The sequence below is a fragment of the Brassica oleracea genome, unplaced genomic scaffold (assembly GCF_000695525.1).
Source record: "Brassica oleracea var. oleracea cultivar TO1000 unplaced genomic scaffold, BOL UnpScaffold00932, whole genome shotgun sequence".
NCBI classification, from domain to species: domain Eukaryota; kingdom Viridiplantae; phylum Streptophyta; class Magnoliopsida; order Brassicales; family Brassicaceae; genus Brassica; species Brassica oleracea.
The window spans coordinates 2677-21428 of record NW_013617530.1 but is presented as its reverse complement, the minus strand read 5'-3'; the positions used below and the strand labels follow the sequence as shown (position 1 = coordinate 21428).

Sequence of the window (18752 nt, the reverse complement as noted above, 5' to 3'; positions counted from 1 at the left end):
GAAAATCGCCCACCAAGGAATAAGCATCCTTGAGGTTTCCATACTGAATCTTGAAGTGAGAGGCACGGTTCCTCATCCCTTCGACGAACTCTCTCATACCCTTCCTTTCCGCGCGACGAACAGCCTTCTCGTGGTCCCTGGCGAGTTTCGAATCTCGCTCCAAAATCTCGTTTTGCATACGAGCAAGGTCCTTTTCCGCTTTCTCCGCCTTAAAGCGATAGACCATGGACTCCCTATGGCTCGCCTCAAGAGCTGAGCCGAGCAAGTTCAGACCCTGCAAAAATGACCAACGCGTTGAAAAAAAAAATGAATGAAAAAGCAACTAATCCCATTGATTATACGAGATCCTTCCACGACTATCTTAGACCTTCCCATTTCACCCCCTGATGAGGGAGGATCGAAAAACGAGGGTAGACCGGCAAAGAAATCGTCAAAATCTGGGATAGGCGCCTTGCTCGAACCACTACCGTCACCGTAACCATGGTCCGGATCCCATCCTGGGAGAATAAAATCATCTACGGAAAAGTCTATATCGCAGAGGTCAATGCCTTTGCCCTTCGGAGACCTCACGTTAGTCCCCTCAGCGGGATCGTCGCAAGGAGCAGGACCATCAGACCCAGAATCACTGTCCGTTCCCATGCCCCCTTCAAAATTGGGACAAACGAGCCTCAACGCCTTGCAAACTCTCTTTGGCGTAAAGGACGTCCAGAAAAACAGGCCGTTCCTGAGGAGATCCCTCATTTCGACCGTGTCCTCAGGGAATGGAGGGAGGGGGTTGATGAAGGGACCGTCATTCGGTTTTGCTCCGGAACAACGGAATGCAGCTCTCCTCGACAGAAGCAACACTTATACGGACAAAGAAAAATAACTTCTTCCACAAGTTAAAGTTGGAGGTGAACCCCTTGATCACCGACATATGGTTCCGAGGGACCAACCGGTAATTGTCCGACTTCGAGATGAGCTGGAGTCTAAAGAACGCTTCGAAGTGGTCAGTGGTAAGGGAGAGACCATGCTCATAACTCATGATCACAACGCCGTTGAGATGCTGGAGGCTGGTAGGATTCAGCTGGCTTATCGATACCTCAAAACGATCAAGCACAACGATGACTTCAGGATTCGGGAACCACAAACGGCAGCGCACCACGAATGACTCGTAAGAAGTAAAATAACCGTCCGGAGGACTATCGGTGCTTTCCCCACAACGAAAAATGTGAAATTCCACCGTGTCTGGAATTCGGTAGAACGACCGGACGGTGTGAAGAAAGTCACTAGTGCTTCTGCTCGGCGCGCCCCTTTCGACCGAACGACGGCTCATGACAGGGAACGACTTCTCGATAGGAGGAGTAATCGAACCATATCTCGCTGTCCACCATGCCGCATTTTCGGCTGGATCTATCGAGTGAGGCACGAACTCGACCTTCGGTACAAGAACATCTTCGAAGTCTTCTTTTTGCCAGACATCTTGCAAAAGAGGAAGAGGGAAATTTTTTAAAAAAAACTTCGTATGAGAGTAAGCAAGTCAAAAATTATGAAGAAGTTATCTTCCTTCTTATAGGCATAGGAAGTTACTATTCGCCCAAATACGCCAACCTTGGCTAAATTCACCATACCGCACGCTAGAATCTCATTGGGAATCCACGATTCTAATGGGCTGGGGGGCTAACAGTTGGGGTCGAAAATGGTTACGATTCGAAAGTGATTCTTCGTAAAAAATATCTTTACAAAGAGCCTTGCGGTAAAATCTTGTTCTAATCTCGATCGAAATAAATACCGTTTGTTCCAAGGCAACATACACGTATCCAAACCGGCCAAGGACAAGCTCAAGTATGGCAGTCAGAGCACGCACACAGCTCGGTTGCTACGTAGCGACCGAGCACGCATACGGCTCGGTTGCTACGTAGCGACCGAACTCAAGCCGAAGCTCGGTCGCTATGTAGCGACCGAGCACGCATACGGCTTGGTCGTTACGTAGCGACCAAGCTCAAGCCGAAGCTCGGTCGCTACGTAGCGACCAAGCTCAAGGCAAAGCTCGGTCGCTACATAGCGACCGAGCACGCACACGGCTCGGTCGCTACAAAGCGAGCAAACTCTCCCAGAACGTCGATACGACACAAATCCATGCATTCTCGTCTACTCTTTAATGCTATCTCCCGTGAGGCATGGCTAAACCATTCTTTGTTTCTCATCACTCGAAGTCATCAGTCAAATTTTACGATAAAAACCGCGGGAAGTTTGTTTTTATCGAAGAAACCGTAATAAACGTTTCGAGTCAAAGACGGCCCAAAGAGACCTAAAATGTAGCTCGAAGCCCACTTACGATTTCTTAACCGAAGACCCATAAGCCTTATGATTGTTTATGCTTGGTTCGTAAGGCAAGATAAATGTCAAGTTTCCACGGAGAAATGTATAGTTTCAGAAGATAATCTCGAAGATCGAAAAAATTGGAGTATCTCCATTTTTGAGCTATGACGGCTTAAAGGCAGAAGGGGAAAGGCGCAAACCGACCTAGGAGCAAGTATATAAGGAGTCCTAGGTGAGAGGCAAGGGGGAAGAGACAGCGTAACTTAGCACTTAGAGCAATTTAGGCAATTTTCCGTTTTTGTTATTCGAGCTGAGACTCAATTAGGTTTAGCAGCTTTAGGGTTTTAAAACTAGGAATCTCGCCGACAACTCTCGCAGCCCAGGTTCTTATCTTGTTGTAACGCTCAAACGCGAATTCGGAATAAGATCTACTTTGCTCTCTTTTCGATTTCTTATTTTATCGTCTTTATTTCGTATTCTGATTGCTTGGCGTGTGGTATTAGCAGATATGCGGGACCTCAGAGAAACTAGGGTTCTCCTACTTTCCTTATTTAAACGGAAATCGACAGTGTGAATTTCGGTTCCCACACAGCGTAGGGTCCGCAATAAAATAGTGGGACTCCATGACGAAATGGGTAATTGGATAACAGAAGAGAACGGAGTTGAGAAGGTGGCGATTGATTATTTTGAAGGTCTGTTTAGTACTACCGATCCCAACGGAATTTGATTGTTTTTTAGAAGAGATAGTTCCATCTATTTCCCCCCAAATGAATCAAATATTATTAAGAATAGCAACGGAAGAAGAGGTCCGACAAGCTTTATTCATGATGCACCCGGAGAAAGCGCCAGGTCTGGATGGAATGACAACTCTCTTTTTTCGGCATTTCTGGCATGTTATTAAGAAGGATGTGGTTGAGATGGTGAATAATTTTTTGGTTACAGGAAATATGGTTCCACGTTTTAATATTACTAATATTTGCATGATTCCGAAAATAGAGAGACCTACAAGGATGGCGGAACTAAGGTCGATAAGTCTATGTAATGTTGGTTACAAGATCATCTCGAAAGTTTTGTGTTAAAGATTGAAAATTTGCCTACCACGACTACTCTCGGAGACACAATCGGCTTTTATGGCGGGAAGGTTAATATCAGATAATATTCTTATAGCGCTGGAAATGTTTCATGAATTGAGAACCAATAAGTCTTGTCAAAACAAGTTTATGGCGATCAAAACGGATATGAGCAAGGCGTATGATAGGATATAAGTTTTATTAAGGTTCTTCTTCACAAAATGGGATTTGATCCTCGTTGGATCAATTTAATGCTGGAGTGCATATCGTCGGTTCAATATAGGGTACTTCTCAATGGTCAGCCACGAGGTCTTATAACTCCCCAGTGGGGCTTACATTAAGGGGATCCTTTGTCCCTTTATTTATTTATTATGTGTACTGGGGCATTAATTGTGAATATTAAGAAGACGGAGAGAGTGAAACAATTAACTGGACTGAAGGTAGCAAGAGCTTGTCCAGCAATCTCTCATCTGCTATTTGCAGATGATAGTCTTTTCTTTTGTAAGGCAAATAAAGAGGAGTGTCAAACCATTCTCAGGATTTTAAAGAAATATGAGGCTGTTTCAGGGTTTCCAGAAGTCCTCAATTCAATTTGGCCAAAAGATTGAAGAATCCAGTCGTCAAGAATTGAGAGATATTTTGGGAATTCATAATATAGGAGGAATGAGATCTTATTTAGGTTTACCAGAAAGCCTTGGAGGATATAAGGTACAAGTGTTTGGTTTTGTACAAGATCGCTTAAATAATAGGGTTAATGGATGGACTTTTAGATTCTTTACTAAAGGAGGAAAAGAGGTGATTATTAAATCCGTGGTTACAGCCCTGCAAAACCATGTGATGTCTGTTTATCGGTTACCGAAGGCTACAGTTAAAAAGTTAACGAGTGCAGTAGCTCAGTTTTGGTGGAGTCTTGGAGGAAGCACAAAAGGCATGCATTGGAAATAATGGGATAAATTATGTGTGCCTAAAGATAATGGTGGACTAGGCTTTAAGGAACTTATTGATTTTAACACGGCGATGCTTGAAAAGAAACTGTGGAGGCTGATTGAGAAGCCAAATACTTTTTTTTCAAGAATCTTCAAAGGACGGTACTACAGGAATGCTTCACCCCTGTAACCGATCCGTTCATACTCCCCGTCATATGGCTGGAGGAGTATTATTTCTGCTAGATCTTTGGTTTGTAAAGGACTAATTAAAAGGGTGGGAACAAGTTCATCTATTTCAGTATGGAATGATCCTTGGATCCCAGCCACTCGCCCGAGACCAGCAAACAAAAACCTTCAAAACAATTCCTCGGCCCTCATAGTGGATTCTCTCATTAACTCGGAATCCCGAACATGGAATTTACAGGCAATCAGGGCTTTGGCATTAAGTAGAAATGAGATGGAAGATACGTATGGATGGCATTTCACTAACAATGGGAAATACTCGGTCCAATCAGGTTATCAAGTGAAACGGGTCTATCCTGATAAGGGAAAACCACCAGAATTTTATGTTCCCACAGTGGATATACTAAAAGCTTTCTGCTGGAAAGTGCGGTGCCCCCCGAAGATAAAACATTTCTTATGGCAAATCTTTTCAGGATGTATAGCGGTAATGAAAAATCTAAAAGCGAGAGGAATACAAGAGGATATATGTTGTGCTCGATGCGGAGATCCGGAGGAATCAATAAACCATGTGTTTTTTGAATGTCCTCCAGCACGTCAAATGTGGGCATTATCTAAGATACCATCGAATCCTAATATTTTTCCTTTTAGTTCTTTTTTCACTGACATGGATCATCTTTTTTGGAGAGTCAATCCAAAGATGGATGACCACCAATTTGCATGGATATTATGGAAAGGTCGGAATAACAAAGTGTTTAGCAATCTGGATATTGATCCAAGGGACACACTTAAAATAGCAGAATTGGAATCATCACTTTGGGCTGAGGCATATGTAGTAAATAATCAAACGAGGGGGCATCTGGTACAGACCAGACCCACACTAGTGACTCCAGGATGATGGTGCTTCGTAGATGGTTCATGGAAAGATAAAGATTTATTTTCAGGGCAAGGCTGGTATAGCACTTTACCGGGTTTTGATGATTTATTAGGGCAAGGAATGTAAGGGCGTGTCTTTCACCTTTTCATTCGGAGGTGGGGGCATTAATTTGGGCAATGGAATGTATGAAGAATTTTAGACAGTTTCAGGTTACTTTTGCGACGGATTGTTCTCAATCGGTGAAGATGGTTTCGGAAACAGAAGAATGGCCAGCATTTGAAAGTTACCTGAAAGACATTAAGCTTTTAAAAAGAAGCTTCCTCAACTCAGACATTGTTCATGTACCCAGGACGGAGAACCTACAGGCGGATAGTTTAGCACGCAGTGCTAGGAAACAACCGTCTTTCGCCGTTCACATGGATGCGGAGTTACCGATTTGGTTTACAGAGTCAACATGAGTCTGTAAATGTTTGTTGTCAAAAAAAAATGATTGCCTTCACAAATGTGTAAATATAGTCTTTGAATGTAACTTGTATGTATATTTAGGAATTTCTAAATGTGTATGTGATCTTAATGAATTTGTTTTATATGCATATTTAGGAAAATATTACTTAATATATAACATATTTCAAAACTTTATGAAAATGATTTTAAATACGTATAATACCTATAAAATTTAGATATCAAATTAAGGAAGGTCTTCAAAAAACTTTAGGAAGATCTTATACATATTTGAGAATATCTTACTAAATAAACATATAATTAAAATTCAGTAAGGTATTCATAAAAGGTTTTTCTAAATACACATTTAGGAATTTTTTTAAATATAAGTTAATGAAAATTTTCTTAAATTTGATGAAGTTATTATACACCATTTCAATATCTTCTACAATTTTAGGAACATATTATACTTATTGGGGAAGGTCTTTCTAAACTCAAATTCATGAAGATATTATACACATTTAGGAAAGTCTTCCTAATTTTTTTAAGAAAATATAGTTTCTAAGAAAAAAAAAATAATTCATTTTTCCTTCAATTTAAGCTCATTACAAGAAATTTATATCACAGTAACCCAAAAATACATTCTTCCATCAAAATTAATAGTTCCATAGACTAAAATGAAGTGTAACATAATCACACAAGTATTTGGTTCCTCCACCACAACTCTGTAATTATCGCATGGTTGATAGTAAGAATTAGCATAGGACGAATGATATTGGTACGGGTAGCTAAAATGCGTAACAGGAAAGGCAACAATTTCGGCCGATTTAGCTGGAGTCGGTTTCTCTGGTTCTGGCTTTTTCTCAGGTGGTTTAACAACTTCAACCGTAACAAGCTCTGCATTACATATCTTCCTTAGCTTCTTTACGATAACCGGTACATCAACTTCACCAACTACCGTCATTTTCCCGGTTTTATCATCCATTGCTATCGAAGTAACCCCTAAATTTTTTAACAATCATGAAAAAGTTAATTTCGCCAACTTATTAAAATTAATGATCATATTGTAAATGTTGAAGTTTATAAAAAATACCTGAAAATTTAGAAACGGTCGCCCACACTTTCTTCCTGATTCTTTCCTCGTGAACACTCAATTGCAACACAGATTTCTGTAATTTGAAACCAGACATCAGTTTTGCAAATTGTAAGAATCTAAGTAGGGTTGATCAGTTTCTATATATATGCGACTAATCAAACATTATAGTTTAATTATTTCAAGAACGAATATATATATGAAAGAAAGGGTGTACCTGGGTTTCTTTAGAGTTTGTTCTGGGAGAAGTTTAGTTGTATTTGTAAGACACATACATCAAAACGAACACTTAAATCGAAATCCAATTGGGACTGAAGTCAAAACGGTTCCCTTTTATGGATTTTTAAGATGTTGGATTTTCATTTGTTTGTCCTTAGGTTGCTTCTTAATCGTAAGAAAACATAGATCTGAAAAATTAATATATGTAGATTCTTATTTCATATTTACCCTCGACAAAAATATAGAGAAAATGGTCAAATAAATACTGAACATACAATCTTTAGCACGAACACTTCACTAATCCAAAAAAACATATAAATTTTTGTTGATCAAGCCAAATTAGGTATAAATTTAGTCAATAATAATTTTCACTTGACCAATGTTTATTTTTTAATGTAATCAAAACGACATTGTTTTGCTAAAATTAAAAAAAAAAACTAACAAAATTCACCATAAAAATACTAAAGTTACACAATTTCGCTAAAAAGAATGAAAAGTTCATTGATCCAAAAATATAAAATGTGCTCTGTTTAAGAAAAATTATATATAAACCAAGACTCCAAAATCCGAACCGAAAAAAATTATATTTTTTTGGATTAGTAAAAAGTTCATGTTTTTAGCCAAAATATGTTTTTAAGGTGAATTTTGTTAGTTTTTTTTATTTAGCAAAAAAATGTCGTTTTAATTTCCGTTAAAAACTAAATGTCGGTTTAAGAAAAAAATAATTTTGACTAAAGTTATATCTAATTTGGTTCGGTCAACATAAGTTCATATGTTTTTTGGATTAACGAAGAGTTCGTGATTTTTTGGCAAAATGTGCAAGTTCAGTATTTAGTTGACCGTTTTCTCCAAAAATATATTTAAAATATTTTATTTTTTTCCTAAATGAATAATTTTTGTTTCAAGTAGCACAATCATTTAAAACGAATGTATGTTTGAGACGGACCCAAAATGGGAACTAATTCAGGTGAGTTGATTGTTAGCAAGAGTGGTCTTTTTATATCATGTTAGACTATTGTAATATTTTGTTTTCTTTGTCTTTGATATAGAAAGTTCTTGTGTTTATTTGGCTGTGTTGAATTATTCTGGTCATTTTATTGCGCGATGTCATGCTCGGAATAGCTGATTAGCTTGATATGGAGCTAGAAGTCTCACATAAGCTAGACTGAAAAGGTTCATTTAAAAACTGTAGTCATCTATTAATTAAATTTTCTTAAGCAAGCACTTGCATTGGTTAAGTTTTCATATGACAATCATCGTGCATTCATTGGAATTTCGCATTACAAAGCATTGTATGGAAGATCTTTAAAAATACCGCTATGCTAGACTCAAATGAGGGAGCACAACATATTTGGTCTAGACTTTGTTTGAATAGACAACTGAAAGAATCTAATTACTGAAGATGAAAATGAATAACCTCAATATAGGCAAAAGATTTACTAGGATAGATACATCAAACAGTATGAGTTCGAAGTTGGAGATGTAGTATATCTCAAAACCATCACTTACAAATGCAAAAACGGAACATCAAAGAATGCAAAGTTCGTCCAAGATACATGGGAGTATGGGACCGTTCAAAATCATGGAAAGGATTGGACAAGTCACTTATAAGCTGGATATTCCTTCATCGATGGCTCAGTTCCATAACGTGTTCCATTTACTTATGCCACGGAAGTGATCCCGATAATGTGGTTTCAGAACCACCATCCGACTCAAGAGAAAATTTCACTGTAGAGGGAATACCACTCTAGGTCATTAGCAAGAAAGTTAAGGCAGGTGGCAGAAATAAAGTCAAAATAATCCAAGTTGCATGTGACTCCAATGAGGAATAAGAAACAACTTGGGAACATGAAATGGAAAATTGGTTATTTCATACCTTAAGGCATGCCGACGGTTCCGATTTGTACATACATTTGTTAAATCATATCTCAAATTTAATACTTGAACTCTCACTAAATCATACTTTGACTACTTATCTGATAGTCAAATATTTAAAAAGCTGACATGTCTAATACTAATGATTTACGTGGTAAATGTGACAGAAAATCTAGCCAGCTACTTAAAAATAAATAAAAGAAAGCTCGGCCAAACAATGTCGTTTTCTCAATTTGTGTTTTTGTGATGTTTCTTCGTATCTATCTCTTTGTTTCGTTCCACCGAGTTATACACTCCAATTAATTTCACAAGCTCGTCGTTGGTCTTTTTGGTTCTGTTGATAAGCATAATTGATTTGATGGGTTTCTGTCTTGATATATTTTCTTTAATGTTTTTCTAAGTGATACGGAACAGCTGCTCTCGCTAAGCGAATCTATTAACTAGGCCTCAGACGGATCGGATATCCAGATAATTTTAAAGTATCTGGATCCGAATCTTTATCCGGCGGATCCATAATTTTACTATCCTTATCCGGATCCGGATGTCGGATATCCTTCTAAAAATTGTAATATCCGGCGGATATCCGGATCTGAATTTGGATCCTTAGAATAAGTAAAAAATAATATTAATATATATATATAAAATATTAACAATAATTTAAAAATAAAAAAATATATAATGTCTTTAATTATTTCTATGTATAATATTACAAAATTTATATAAAATATTAAAATGTATATATACTATTATAAAAATGAAAATATATTAAATAAAATTAATTTATATATTACTATTTTGAAATATTTTTTAATAAAACTTACGGATCCGGATGTCGGACTTAAAAATTAAGATATCCGGATCCGGTTTTGACGGATCCAATATTTTACTATCCGGATCCGGATTCGGCCCATCTGGATATCCGGATTTTCAGATCGGATCCGGATCGAATCTCGGATCGAATCCGGATCACGGATAAAAGTCTCAGGCCTACTATTACCTATGCCTCTTTTATAATTACTAAACATTAAAGATAAAATTTAATTATACAATTAAAATAATTATACTTTTTATCTTTAGAATTTTGGATTTAACCTCATTTTCCTATAATTACAAAAAATTTAAAATCACTAAACACGTTTTGGTATTTTAAACTTTAACAATATGTTTATTTAACCCCAAATTATATCAGACCCAACTAATTTATAATACAGAAACATTAAGAAAATAAGTAAAATTAAAAAAAAAATTAAAAAAAAAAATGTTCCTCTTCCTCGCAAACCGAAGACGACAGCGAACTTCCAACTCGTGCTTCACAATTATTTTTTTTGTTAAATTTCAGGTTGGTTTTCTATATGTTTTTAATACCGTACTCCTTTATTTGTATTATTAATTTATGTTCATGATTTGAAAAAGATTTAACAATTAGTTTTATATTTAGAAAGATAATTTTTATTTATTTCTAGGATAAAAAGTTAGTCTCCTTCGGTAAGAAAAAATATTTGAAGATGTAGCCAATGAAACCAGTATAAAACGTTTTCAAGCTATGAGTGAGCTTAGAATACATTTGTAATTTTTGTGGTTTATAAATTATGTTTTTGATTTCTTTTCTAACCCTCGTAAAAAAGTATCTGGCTCCCCCCTTAATACAGGTCAAGATCAAACCCGAAAAATAAAAACATACCATGAACGGGGGACTAAGGCAGGAATGACAAATGATGGATTCAGGTTTGATTATGTCAAATATCAAACATGTAATAGCATATTAGCAAACTGATATGTTGTACATGAACCTCGTTTCATCTTATAAGAATCCAATTATGTTTAGGAGTTGTCTAGAAAGAACGAAAAACACGAAGTAATTCTTAAGTATAGAAAACTTGGAAAATAGCCTAAACCTAGTCTAGGAAGTTGACTTAAATTTGTACTGAAAGTACAAAAAAATGATTTGGGTCCCTTCACGAAAAACTTAGTCTCTTGTCGAGAACTTTTTTTGCTTTTTTTAAATGGCAAATCACTTAAATAGCACATTTTAATTTTTTTTTTGTTCTCTTAATAACCCTCAAAAGTCAAAGTGACCAAAATATTTTCCATTAAAAGGTTAAATGAAAATTCTATCATCATTTATAATTTTAACTAGTTTTTTATTACATATAAAAATAAATATTTTATATAAATAAATAAATATTGAATTTCAAAATATTAAAATAAATAATGTGTTACTTGGATTTTGTTTCAAAAAGAGATTCAGTTTTTCAATTTTTGGGGGAAAATTCTCTTAAACGAAGTCTAAGAAGACATTCCTAAACATGTATGATATCTTTTTAAATTTGTAAAAAAATTTCATTAATTTAGGATTGCCTTCATAAATGTATAAGTATAGTCTTTGAATGTAACTTGTATGTATATTTAGGAATTTCTAAATGTGTATGTGATCTTAATGAATTTGTTTTATATGTATATTTAGGAAAATATTACTTGATATATAACGTATTTCAAAACTTTATGAAAATGATTTTAAATACGTATAATATCTTTATAAAATTTAGATATCAAATTAAGGAAGGTCTTCAAAAAACTTTAGGAAGATCTTATACATATTCGAGAATATCTTACTAAATGAACATATAATTATAATTCAGTAAGGTATTCATAAAGGTTTTTCTAAATACACATTTAGGAATGTTTTTTTAAATATAAGTTTATGAAAATTTTCTTAAATTTGATGAATTATTATACATCTTTTTAATATCTTCTACAATTCTAGGAACATATTGGGGAATTTGCCAAATATGACTCAAAACTTAACTTTGATTGCAAAAGTATACTCAAACTTGAATTAAATGCAAAAGTAACCTAAAAGTCTTGTGAAATTACAGTCAGCCTCTTGTGACAAAAAAAAAAACAGAACTCATTTTTATGAATATATTCCTAGAAAGTCTTCTGAGTCTTCTAATATATTGTACGTCTAGACAACTTCCATGGAAGTCTTCTAGTATAGTTGATCTTAAAAAAATTTATAAATTTTTTAAAAAATATTCTTGCAAGTGAAAAATTAAAATCACGTAGTTATAAACAATTTTAAATGATATAAATTAAGATATAATAAAATTAAATAGTTTTCAACATAGATGAGTTAAAGTAGTTAATCATGATATTATTTGGCTTAGGGTTTGACAACATATGTTGTAGTATTGTACGTATTCTTAATGTTAGATTTTGGAAAGTTTAAATATTTTTTTTGAAAAATTAAAATTTTACGTATATGTGTTCATTTCTGTGTATAGTAAACACTTTTGAAGTTTAATTTTATTTATGAAGTGTTTAGTTAGTTAATTTAGTTTCGGGGTTATGTTTAGGCTCTAGAAGACTAACAGGTAAGTCGTCTGGTGATTAGAAGACTTCTGTGAAAGTCTTCTAACTCTCGCTAAAAATATTTTAGTTTCCCGCTAAAAATATTTGTCTTCAGGACTAGGAATTTTTCTATTAGAGCACTTACTTGAAAGACTTCTGAGTCGAAAATATTTAACCTTATTGGAATTTTTGTCTCCATATATAAAGAAAAATTTACACATTCTCTCTCCTTCTCTCAAAAGACTGCAACAAAAATGTTATGTTCATCATTCTAAAACTCTCCAACCTCTCTCTTAATCTCTTTGAACTTATAAATACCAAACTTTATATCAATTTATTGTTTTTGTCTCATGTTTTTCTTCCTAGTTTATCTTGTTTTGCAGGTTTTTCATCACATGGTTCTCATCTTCCACTCATTTAAAGGTAAATCTATTAATTTTAGATATGTATTTTTGTGTGTTCTATAAAGGTAGACCTATCTAATCTTTCACTCATTTTCTCTGTTTTTAAGTCATTTGAACCTTTTTTTATATGCATTTTTTTCAGATCTGAGTTTGATATAAATGTTTTTCAGATCTGGAGCAGACTTTGGAAGACTTATGGAAAGTCTTCTCGGAAGTCTTCAAAAATATAATGTGCTAAAAGCCTTCCAGAAGACATCCTGGAAGTCTTCTGACGGAGTCTTCACACATGTCTCCCTTTCATAACAGATCTGAGTGTTTTGGTAAGTTTTTATGTCTGGTTTTTCTTCATTTGGTAACCCCCTGTTGCAAAATTAAAGTTCTTACTTTTTCCCCAAACTAAAACTCTCCAGACCCACTATAATCTCTTTGACTTGAAAACACCAAACTTTATATGAATTTTTCTTTTTTTGTTTCATGTCTTTCTCACTAATCTATCTTTTTGTTGCATGTTTTTAACCAGATGGTTCTCATCTTCCACTTGGATATGTACGTTGAATGTTCTATATAAGTATATCTATACAATCTTCCACTCATTTTCTCTGTTTTAAGCCATTTGACGTTTTTTGATATGCAGATTTTTCAGATCTGGGTTTGATATACATGTTTTTCAGATCTGGAGCAGACTTTGGAAGACTTCAGGAAGTCTTCTGACAGAGTGTTCTTCCGTATCAAGTGGAGTCCAAGCTTGTCTTTGTAGAGGAATGATCTATAACAGTTTTTTTGTGGTATGTTTAGTGATTTGCATGTGTACTCCTTTAGTTGTGATTTTTTTTTGTAAATTTGAAGAGATATTAATAAAAAAAAATTGGTAAATATGTTCATATTCCACAATATTATCTTGCCAAAATTACTTGACATAATTGAAGTTGATGATACAACTTCAATAGCAAAACACAATAACACAAAAATTAATCAAATTTACTACAACTACGGGAGAATAATTCTCAAGAAAACGTAGTCAAATTAACAAAAGATAAACCATTACATAATTTCAAAGATAAAACGCTTTCATTAGAAGTCTTCTGGGAATTCTTCTCGGAAGACTTAAATTTAAAGCGGGAAATTGAAATATAAGCGACAAATTTAAGCAGGAAACTCAAAATTTTAAGTGAAAATTGAAATTTCAAATTTCTTGAAAGTTAAAAAGTATATCTTACGATCTAAGACGACACATTAAACCATGTTACTTAATATTCTTGAAGTTACTTAACACTTTTAAAAATTAAATAAACATATCTTAAAATTACTTAACAAATTTACAAAAACTAACGTAGAAAACTTTCATGAATGTCAGTAAACTCATAATTGAAATCAATTAAGTAATAAAATATCATCCAGGAGCTCAAATATCGACTAATATACATGAATTAACAAAAATATATTAAAAAGTCTTTATATTTTTAGAGAAAATGAAAGTTTATTAAACATATCGACTAATATACATGAAAGACTTACATGGAAGTCGTCTCAAATTTTTTTTTTTAACAAACAAAGATGGACGACTTCCATGTAAGTCGGAAGTCGTCCAGGAGAATAGATATGGAAAAAAAACTGATTTCATAGCAACCAGTGAGATAACTTGTTTAGCACACATAAGTCTTCTCCAAGCACACATAATCTCAAACAAAAGTGACCCACCAAAAATCGTAAGCTTCAATAGCTCTATGAACCATAAAAAATTTAGAATCGAAATCATGGGTTTTTTGGATGAATGTGGAGAGAAAGTGAAAGATATGTTGTTTTTAATTCATAAGAATTGAGAAAGAAGAAGTGTCAATCGATTTGAGGTGGATTAAGAGTTTCAAATTGGTTGTTCATGGTGGTTGGTGTATTGATGACAATGACAATCTTGTAAATACTTAAAGATGATGAGGTTGAGAGAGTAAAAATACCATTTTCGAAAGAAAAAAAAAATAATGGTATTTTTGTGAACAATCTGAACTTGTGGGGTGAATATGACAAATAAAATGTCCAAAAAAAAACATAGGTTAGATTTGTGGTTGACTTTGAATTTTGAGTCAATTTTGCAAAAAACCCGAACATATTATACTTATTGGGGAAGGTCTTTTTCTAAACTCAAATTCACGAAGATGTTATACACATTTAGGAAAGTCTTCCTAATTTTTTTAAGAAAATATAATTTCTAAGAAAAAATTACAATTCCTTTTTCCTTCAATTTAAGCTCATTACAAGAAATTTATGTCAAAGTAACCCAAAAAAACATTCTTCCATCAAAATTAATAGTTCTACAGACTAAAATGAAGTGTTACATAATCACACAAGTATTTGGTTCCTCCACCACAACTCTGTAATTATCGCATGGTTGATAGTACGAATTAGCATAGGACGAATGATACTGGTACGGGTAGCTAAACTGCGTAACAGGGAAGGCAACAATTTCGGCCGGTTTAGCTGGAGTCGGTTTCTCTGGTTCTGGCTTTTTCTCAGGTGGTTTAACAACTTCAACCGTAACAAGCTCTGCATTACATATCTTCCTTAGCTTCTTTACGATAACCGGTACATCAACTTCACCAACTACCGTCATTTTCCCGGTTTTATCATCCATTGCTATCGAAGTAACCCCTAAATTTTTTAACAATCATGAAAAAGTTAATTTCGCCAACTTATTAAAATTAATGATCATATTGTAAATGTTGAAGTTTATAAAAAATACCTGAAAATTTAGAAACGGTCGCCCACACTTTCTTCCTGATTCTTTCCTCGTGAACACTCAATTGCAACACAGATTTCTGTAATTTGAAACCAGACATCAGTTTTGCAAATTGTAAGAATCTAAGTAAGGTTGATCAGTTTCCATATATTAGCGACTAATCAAACATCAGTAAATTATAGTTTAATTATTTCAAGAGCGAATATATATATGAAAGAAAGGGTGTACCTGGGCGGTCATAGCTCGAGAAAATTATTGAAAAGCTTCAGAAATTTCCGATATATTTTTAAAGAGGGAGAATGAGAACAGATGTAACTTGAGATGTTGAGAGATTCTTGATGACAATTGCAAGTCCAAAGGTATCTATTATATATACAAAGTACATAGGAATATGCGTGGAAATTAATATTGACCCACGAAAAGTCTTTGTTTCTTTCTATTTTTAATAACAAGCATTGTGAAGGACAGCAAAAAGCATTGTGAACGAGTCAACTTTATAACTTCTACTAGTATATTTTTGATTTGGTTGAACATTAAAATAGATGTAACGAGGCAACGACGAAATCAACTGAAGAAGTGTCATTTGCTCATTATTAGGCCACGTTAACGACTTGGACAACGTTGATTTTTGACCCTGTTGACCTATTCGGTCACGTAAGAACATTGCTTGACAAGATCTTTAGAGTCTGTTCCGGGAGAAGTTTAGTTGTACTTGTAAGACACATACATCAAAACGAACACTTAAATCGAAATCCAATTGGGACTGAAGTCAAAACGGTTCCCTTTTATGGATTTTATAGATGTTGGATTTTCATCTGTTTGTCCTTAGGTTGCTTCTTAATCGTAAGAAAACATAGATCTGAAAAAACGAAGATCTGAAAAATTAATATATGTAGATTCTTGTTTCATATTTACCCTCAACAAAAATAAAGAGAAAATGGTCAAATAAATACTGAACTTACAACCTTTAACACGAACACTTCATTATTCCAAAAAACATATAAACTTTTGTTGTTCAAGCCAAATTAGGTATAAATTTAGTCAACAATAATTTTCACTTGACCAATGTTTAATTTTTAATGTAATCAAAACGACATTGTTTTGCTAAAAAAAAAGCTAACAAAATTCACCATAAAAATACTAAATTTACACAATTTCGCTAAAAAGCATGAAAATTTCATTGATCCAAAATTATAAAACATGTTTTGTTCAAGAAAAATTATATATAAACAAAGAGTCCAAAATCCGAACCGAAAAAAATTTTATTTTTTTGGATCAGTGAAAAGTTCATGTTTTTAGCCAAAATATGTAAGTTAAATATTTTTAAGATGAATTTTGTTAGTTTTTTTTTTAGCAAAACAGTGTCGTTTTAATTTCCGTTAAAAACTAAATGTCGGTTTAAAAAAAAAATTTGACTAAAGTTATATATAATTTGGTTCGGTCAACAAAAGTTCATATGTTTTTTGGATTAATGAAGAGTTCGTGATTTTTTGGCAAAAATGTGCAAGTTCAGTAATTAGCTGACCGTTTTCTCCAAAAATATATTTAAAATATTTTATTTTTCTAAATGAATAATTTTTGTTTTAAGTAGCACAATCATTTAAAACGAATGTATGTTTGAGACGGACCCAAAATGGGAACTAATTCAGGTGAGTTCATTGTTAGCAAGAGTGGTATTTTTTATATCATGTTAGACTATTGTAATATATTTTTTCCTTCGAGTCTTTGATATAGAAAATTCTTGTGTTTATTTGGTTGTGTTGAATTATTCTGGTCATTTTATTGCGCGATGTCATGCTCGGAATAGCTGATTAGCTTGATATGGAGCCAGAAGTCTCACATAAGCTAGACTGAATAGGTTCATTTAAAAACTGTAGTCGTCTATTAATTAAATTTTCTTAAGCAAGCACTTGCATTGGTTAAGTTTTCATATGACAATCATCGTGCATTCATTGAAATTTCGCATTACAAAGCATTGTATGGGCGATCTTAAAAATACCGCTATGCTGGACCTAAATGAGGGAGCATAACATATTTGGTCTAGACTTTGTTTGAATAGACAACTGCAAGAATCTGATTACTGAAGATGAAAATGAAAGAGCCTCAAAATAGACAAAAGATTTATGAGGACAGATACATGAAACAGTATGAGTTCGAAGTTAGAGATGTAGTATATCTCAAAACCATCACTTACAAATGCAAAGTTTGAACATCAAAGAATGCAAAGTTAGTCCAAGATACATGGGAGTATGGGACCGTTCAAAATCCTGGAAAGAATTGGACAAGTCACCTATAAACTGGATATTCCTTCATCGATGGCTCAGTTCCATAACGTGTTCCATGTATTTATGCTACGGAAGTGATCGAGATAATGTGGTTTTAGAACCACCATCCAACTTACGAGAAAATTTCAGTGTAGAGGGAATACCACTCTAGGTCATTAGCAAAAAAGTTAAGGCAGGTGGTAGAAATAAAGTCAAAATAATCCAAGTTGCATGTGACTGCAATGGGGAATAAGAAACAACTTGGGAACACGAATTGAAACGGAAAATTGGTTATTTCATACCTTAACACATGCCAACGGTTCCGATTAGTACATACATTAATGACATTTGTTAAATTACATCTCAAATATAATACTTGAACTCTCATAACTAGACTAAATCATACTTTGACTACTTATCTGGTAGTCAAATATTTAAAAAGCTGACATGTCTAATACTAATGATTTACGTGGTAATGCTAAATGTGACAGAAAATATTCTAGCCATCTACTTAAAAAGATAAAAGAAAGCTCGGCCAAACAATGTCGTTTTTTAAGAAAATATAGTTTCTAAGAAAGAATTATAATTCTTTTTTTCCTTCAATTTAAGCTCATTAGAAGAAATTTATATCACAGTAATCCAAAAATACATTCTTCCATCAAAATAAATAGTTCCATAAACTAAAATGAAGTGTTACATAATCACACAAGTATTTGGTTCCTCCACCACAACTCTGTAATTATCGCATGGTTGATAGTAAGAATTAGCATAGGACGAATGATATTGGTACGGGTAGCTAAAATGCGTAACAGGGAAGGCAACAATTTCGGCCGGTTTAGCTGGAGTCGGTTTCTCTGGTTCTGGCTTTTTCTCAGGTGGTTTAACAACTTCAACCGTAACAAGCTCTGCGTTACATATCTTCCTTAGGTTCTTTACGATAACCGGTACATCAACTTCACCAACTACCGTCATTTTCCCGGTTTTATCATCCATTGCTATCGAAGTAACCCCTAAATTTTT

At 34.0% G+C, this 18752-nt stretch overlaps 2 protein-coding genes across 4 annotated transcripts; both read right to left on the bottom strand.

Moving 5' to 3' along the window:
- Positions 1 to 6353: 6353 nt before the first annotated feature.
- On the bottom strand, positions 6354 to 7053 carry LOC106320466. 2 transcript variants are annotated; one of them, XM_013758837.1, is made up of 3 exons: positions 6889 to 7053; positions 6632 to 6797; positions 6354 to 6601 (listed from the first exon to the last, which is right to left on the bottom strand). In XM_013758837.1, exons 1-3 carry the CDS (start codon positions 6983 to 6985, stop codon positions 6412 to 6414), a joined length of 453 nt encoding a protein of 150 aa, XP_013614291.1. In that variant the 5' UTR covers positions 6986 to 7053; the 3' UTR covers positions 6354 to 6411. The 2 variants fall into 2 exon arrangements, with proteins under 2 accessions (XP_013614291.1, XP_013614290.1); XM_013758836.1 differs by having other exon boundaries at positions 6354 to 6797.
- Positions 7054 to 14973: 7920 nt separating this feature from the next.
- LOC106320467 lies at positions 14974 to 15792 on the bottom strand. 2 transcript variants are annotated; one of them, XM_013758839.1, is made up of 3 exons: positions 15697 to 15792; positions 15472 to 15547; positions 14974 to 15380 (listed from the first exon to the last, which is right to left on the bottom strand). In XM_013758839.1, exons 1-3 carry the CDS (start codon positions 15706 to 15708, stop codon positions 15064 to 15066), a joined length of 405 nt encoding a protein of 134 aa, XP_013614293.1. In that variant the 5' UTR covers positions 15709 to 15792; the 3' UTR covers positions 14974 to 15063. The 2 variants fall into 2 exon arrangements, with proteins under 2 accessions (XP_013614293.1, XP_013614294.1); XM_013758840.1 differs by having other exon boundaries at positions 15472 to 15550; positions 15703 to 15792.
- Positions 15793 to 18752: the final 2960 nt, after the last annotated feature.

Excerpts from the sequence above, each read along its gene's own strand:
- LOC106320467 (XM_013758839.1), bottom strand. Across the intron at positions 15,381-15,471 it reads GACCGTTTCTAAATTTTCAG|GGGTTACTTCGATAGCAATG; the intron begins GTATTTTTTATA and ends TAAAAAATTTAG.
- LOC106320466 (XM_013758836.1), bottom strand. The coding sequence starts at position 6,985 with ATGTCTGGTTTCAAATTACAGAAATCTGTGTTGCAATTGAGTGTTCAC. Across the intron at positions 6,798-6,888 it reads GACCGTTTCTAAATTTTCAG|GGGTTACTTCGATAGCAATG; the intron begins GTATTTTTTATA and ends TAAAAAATTTAG.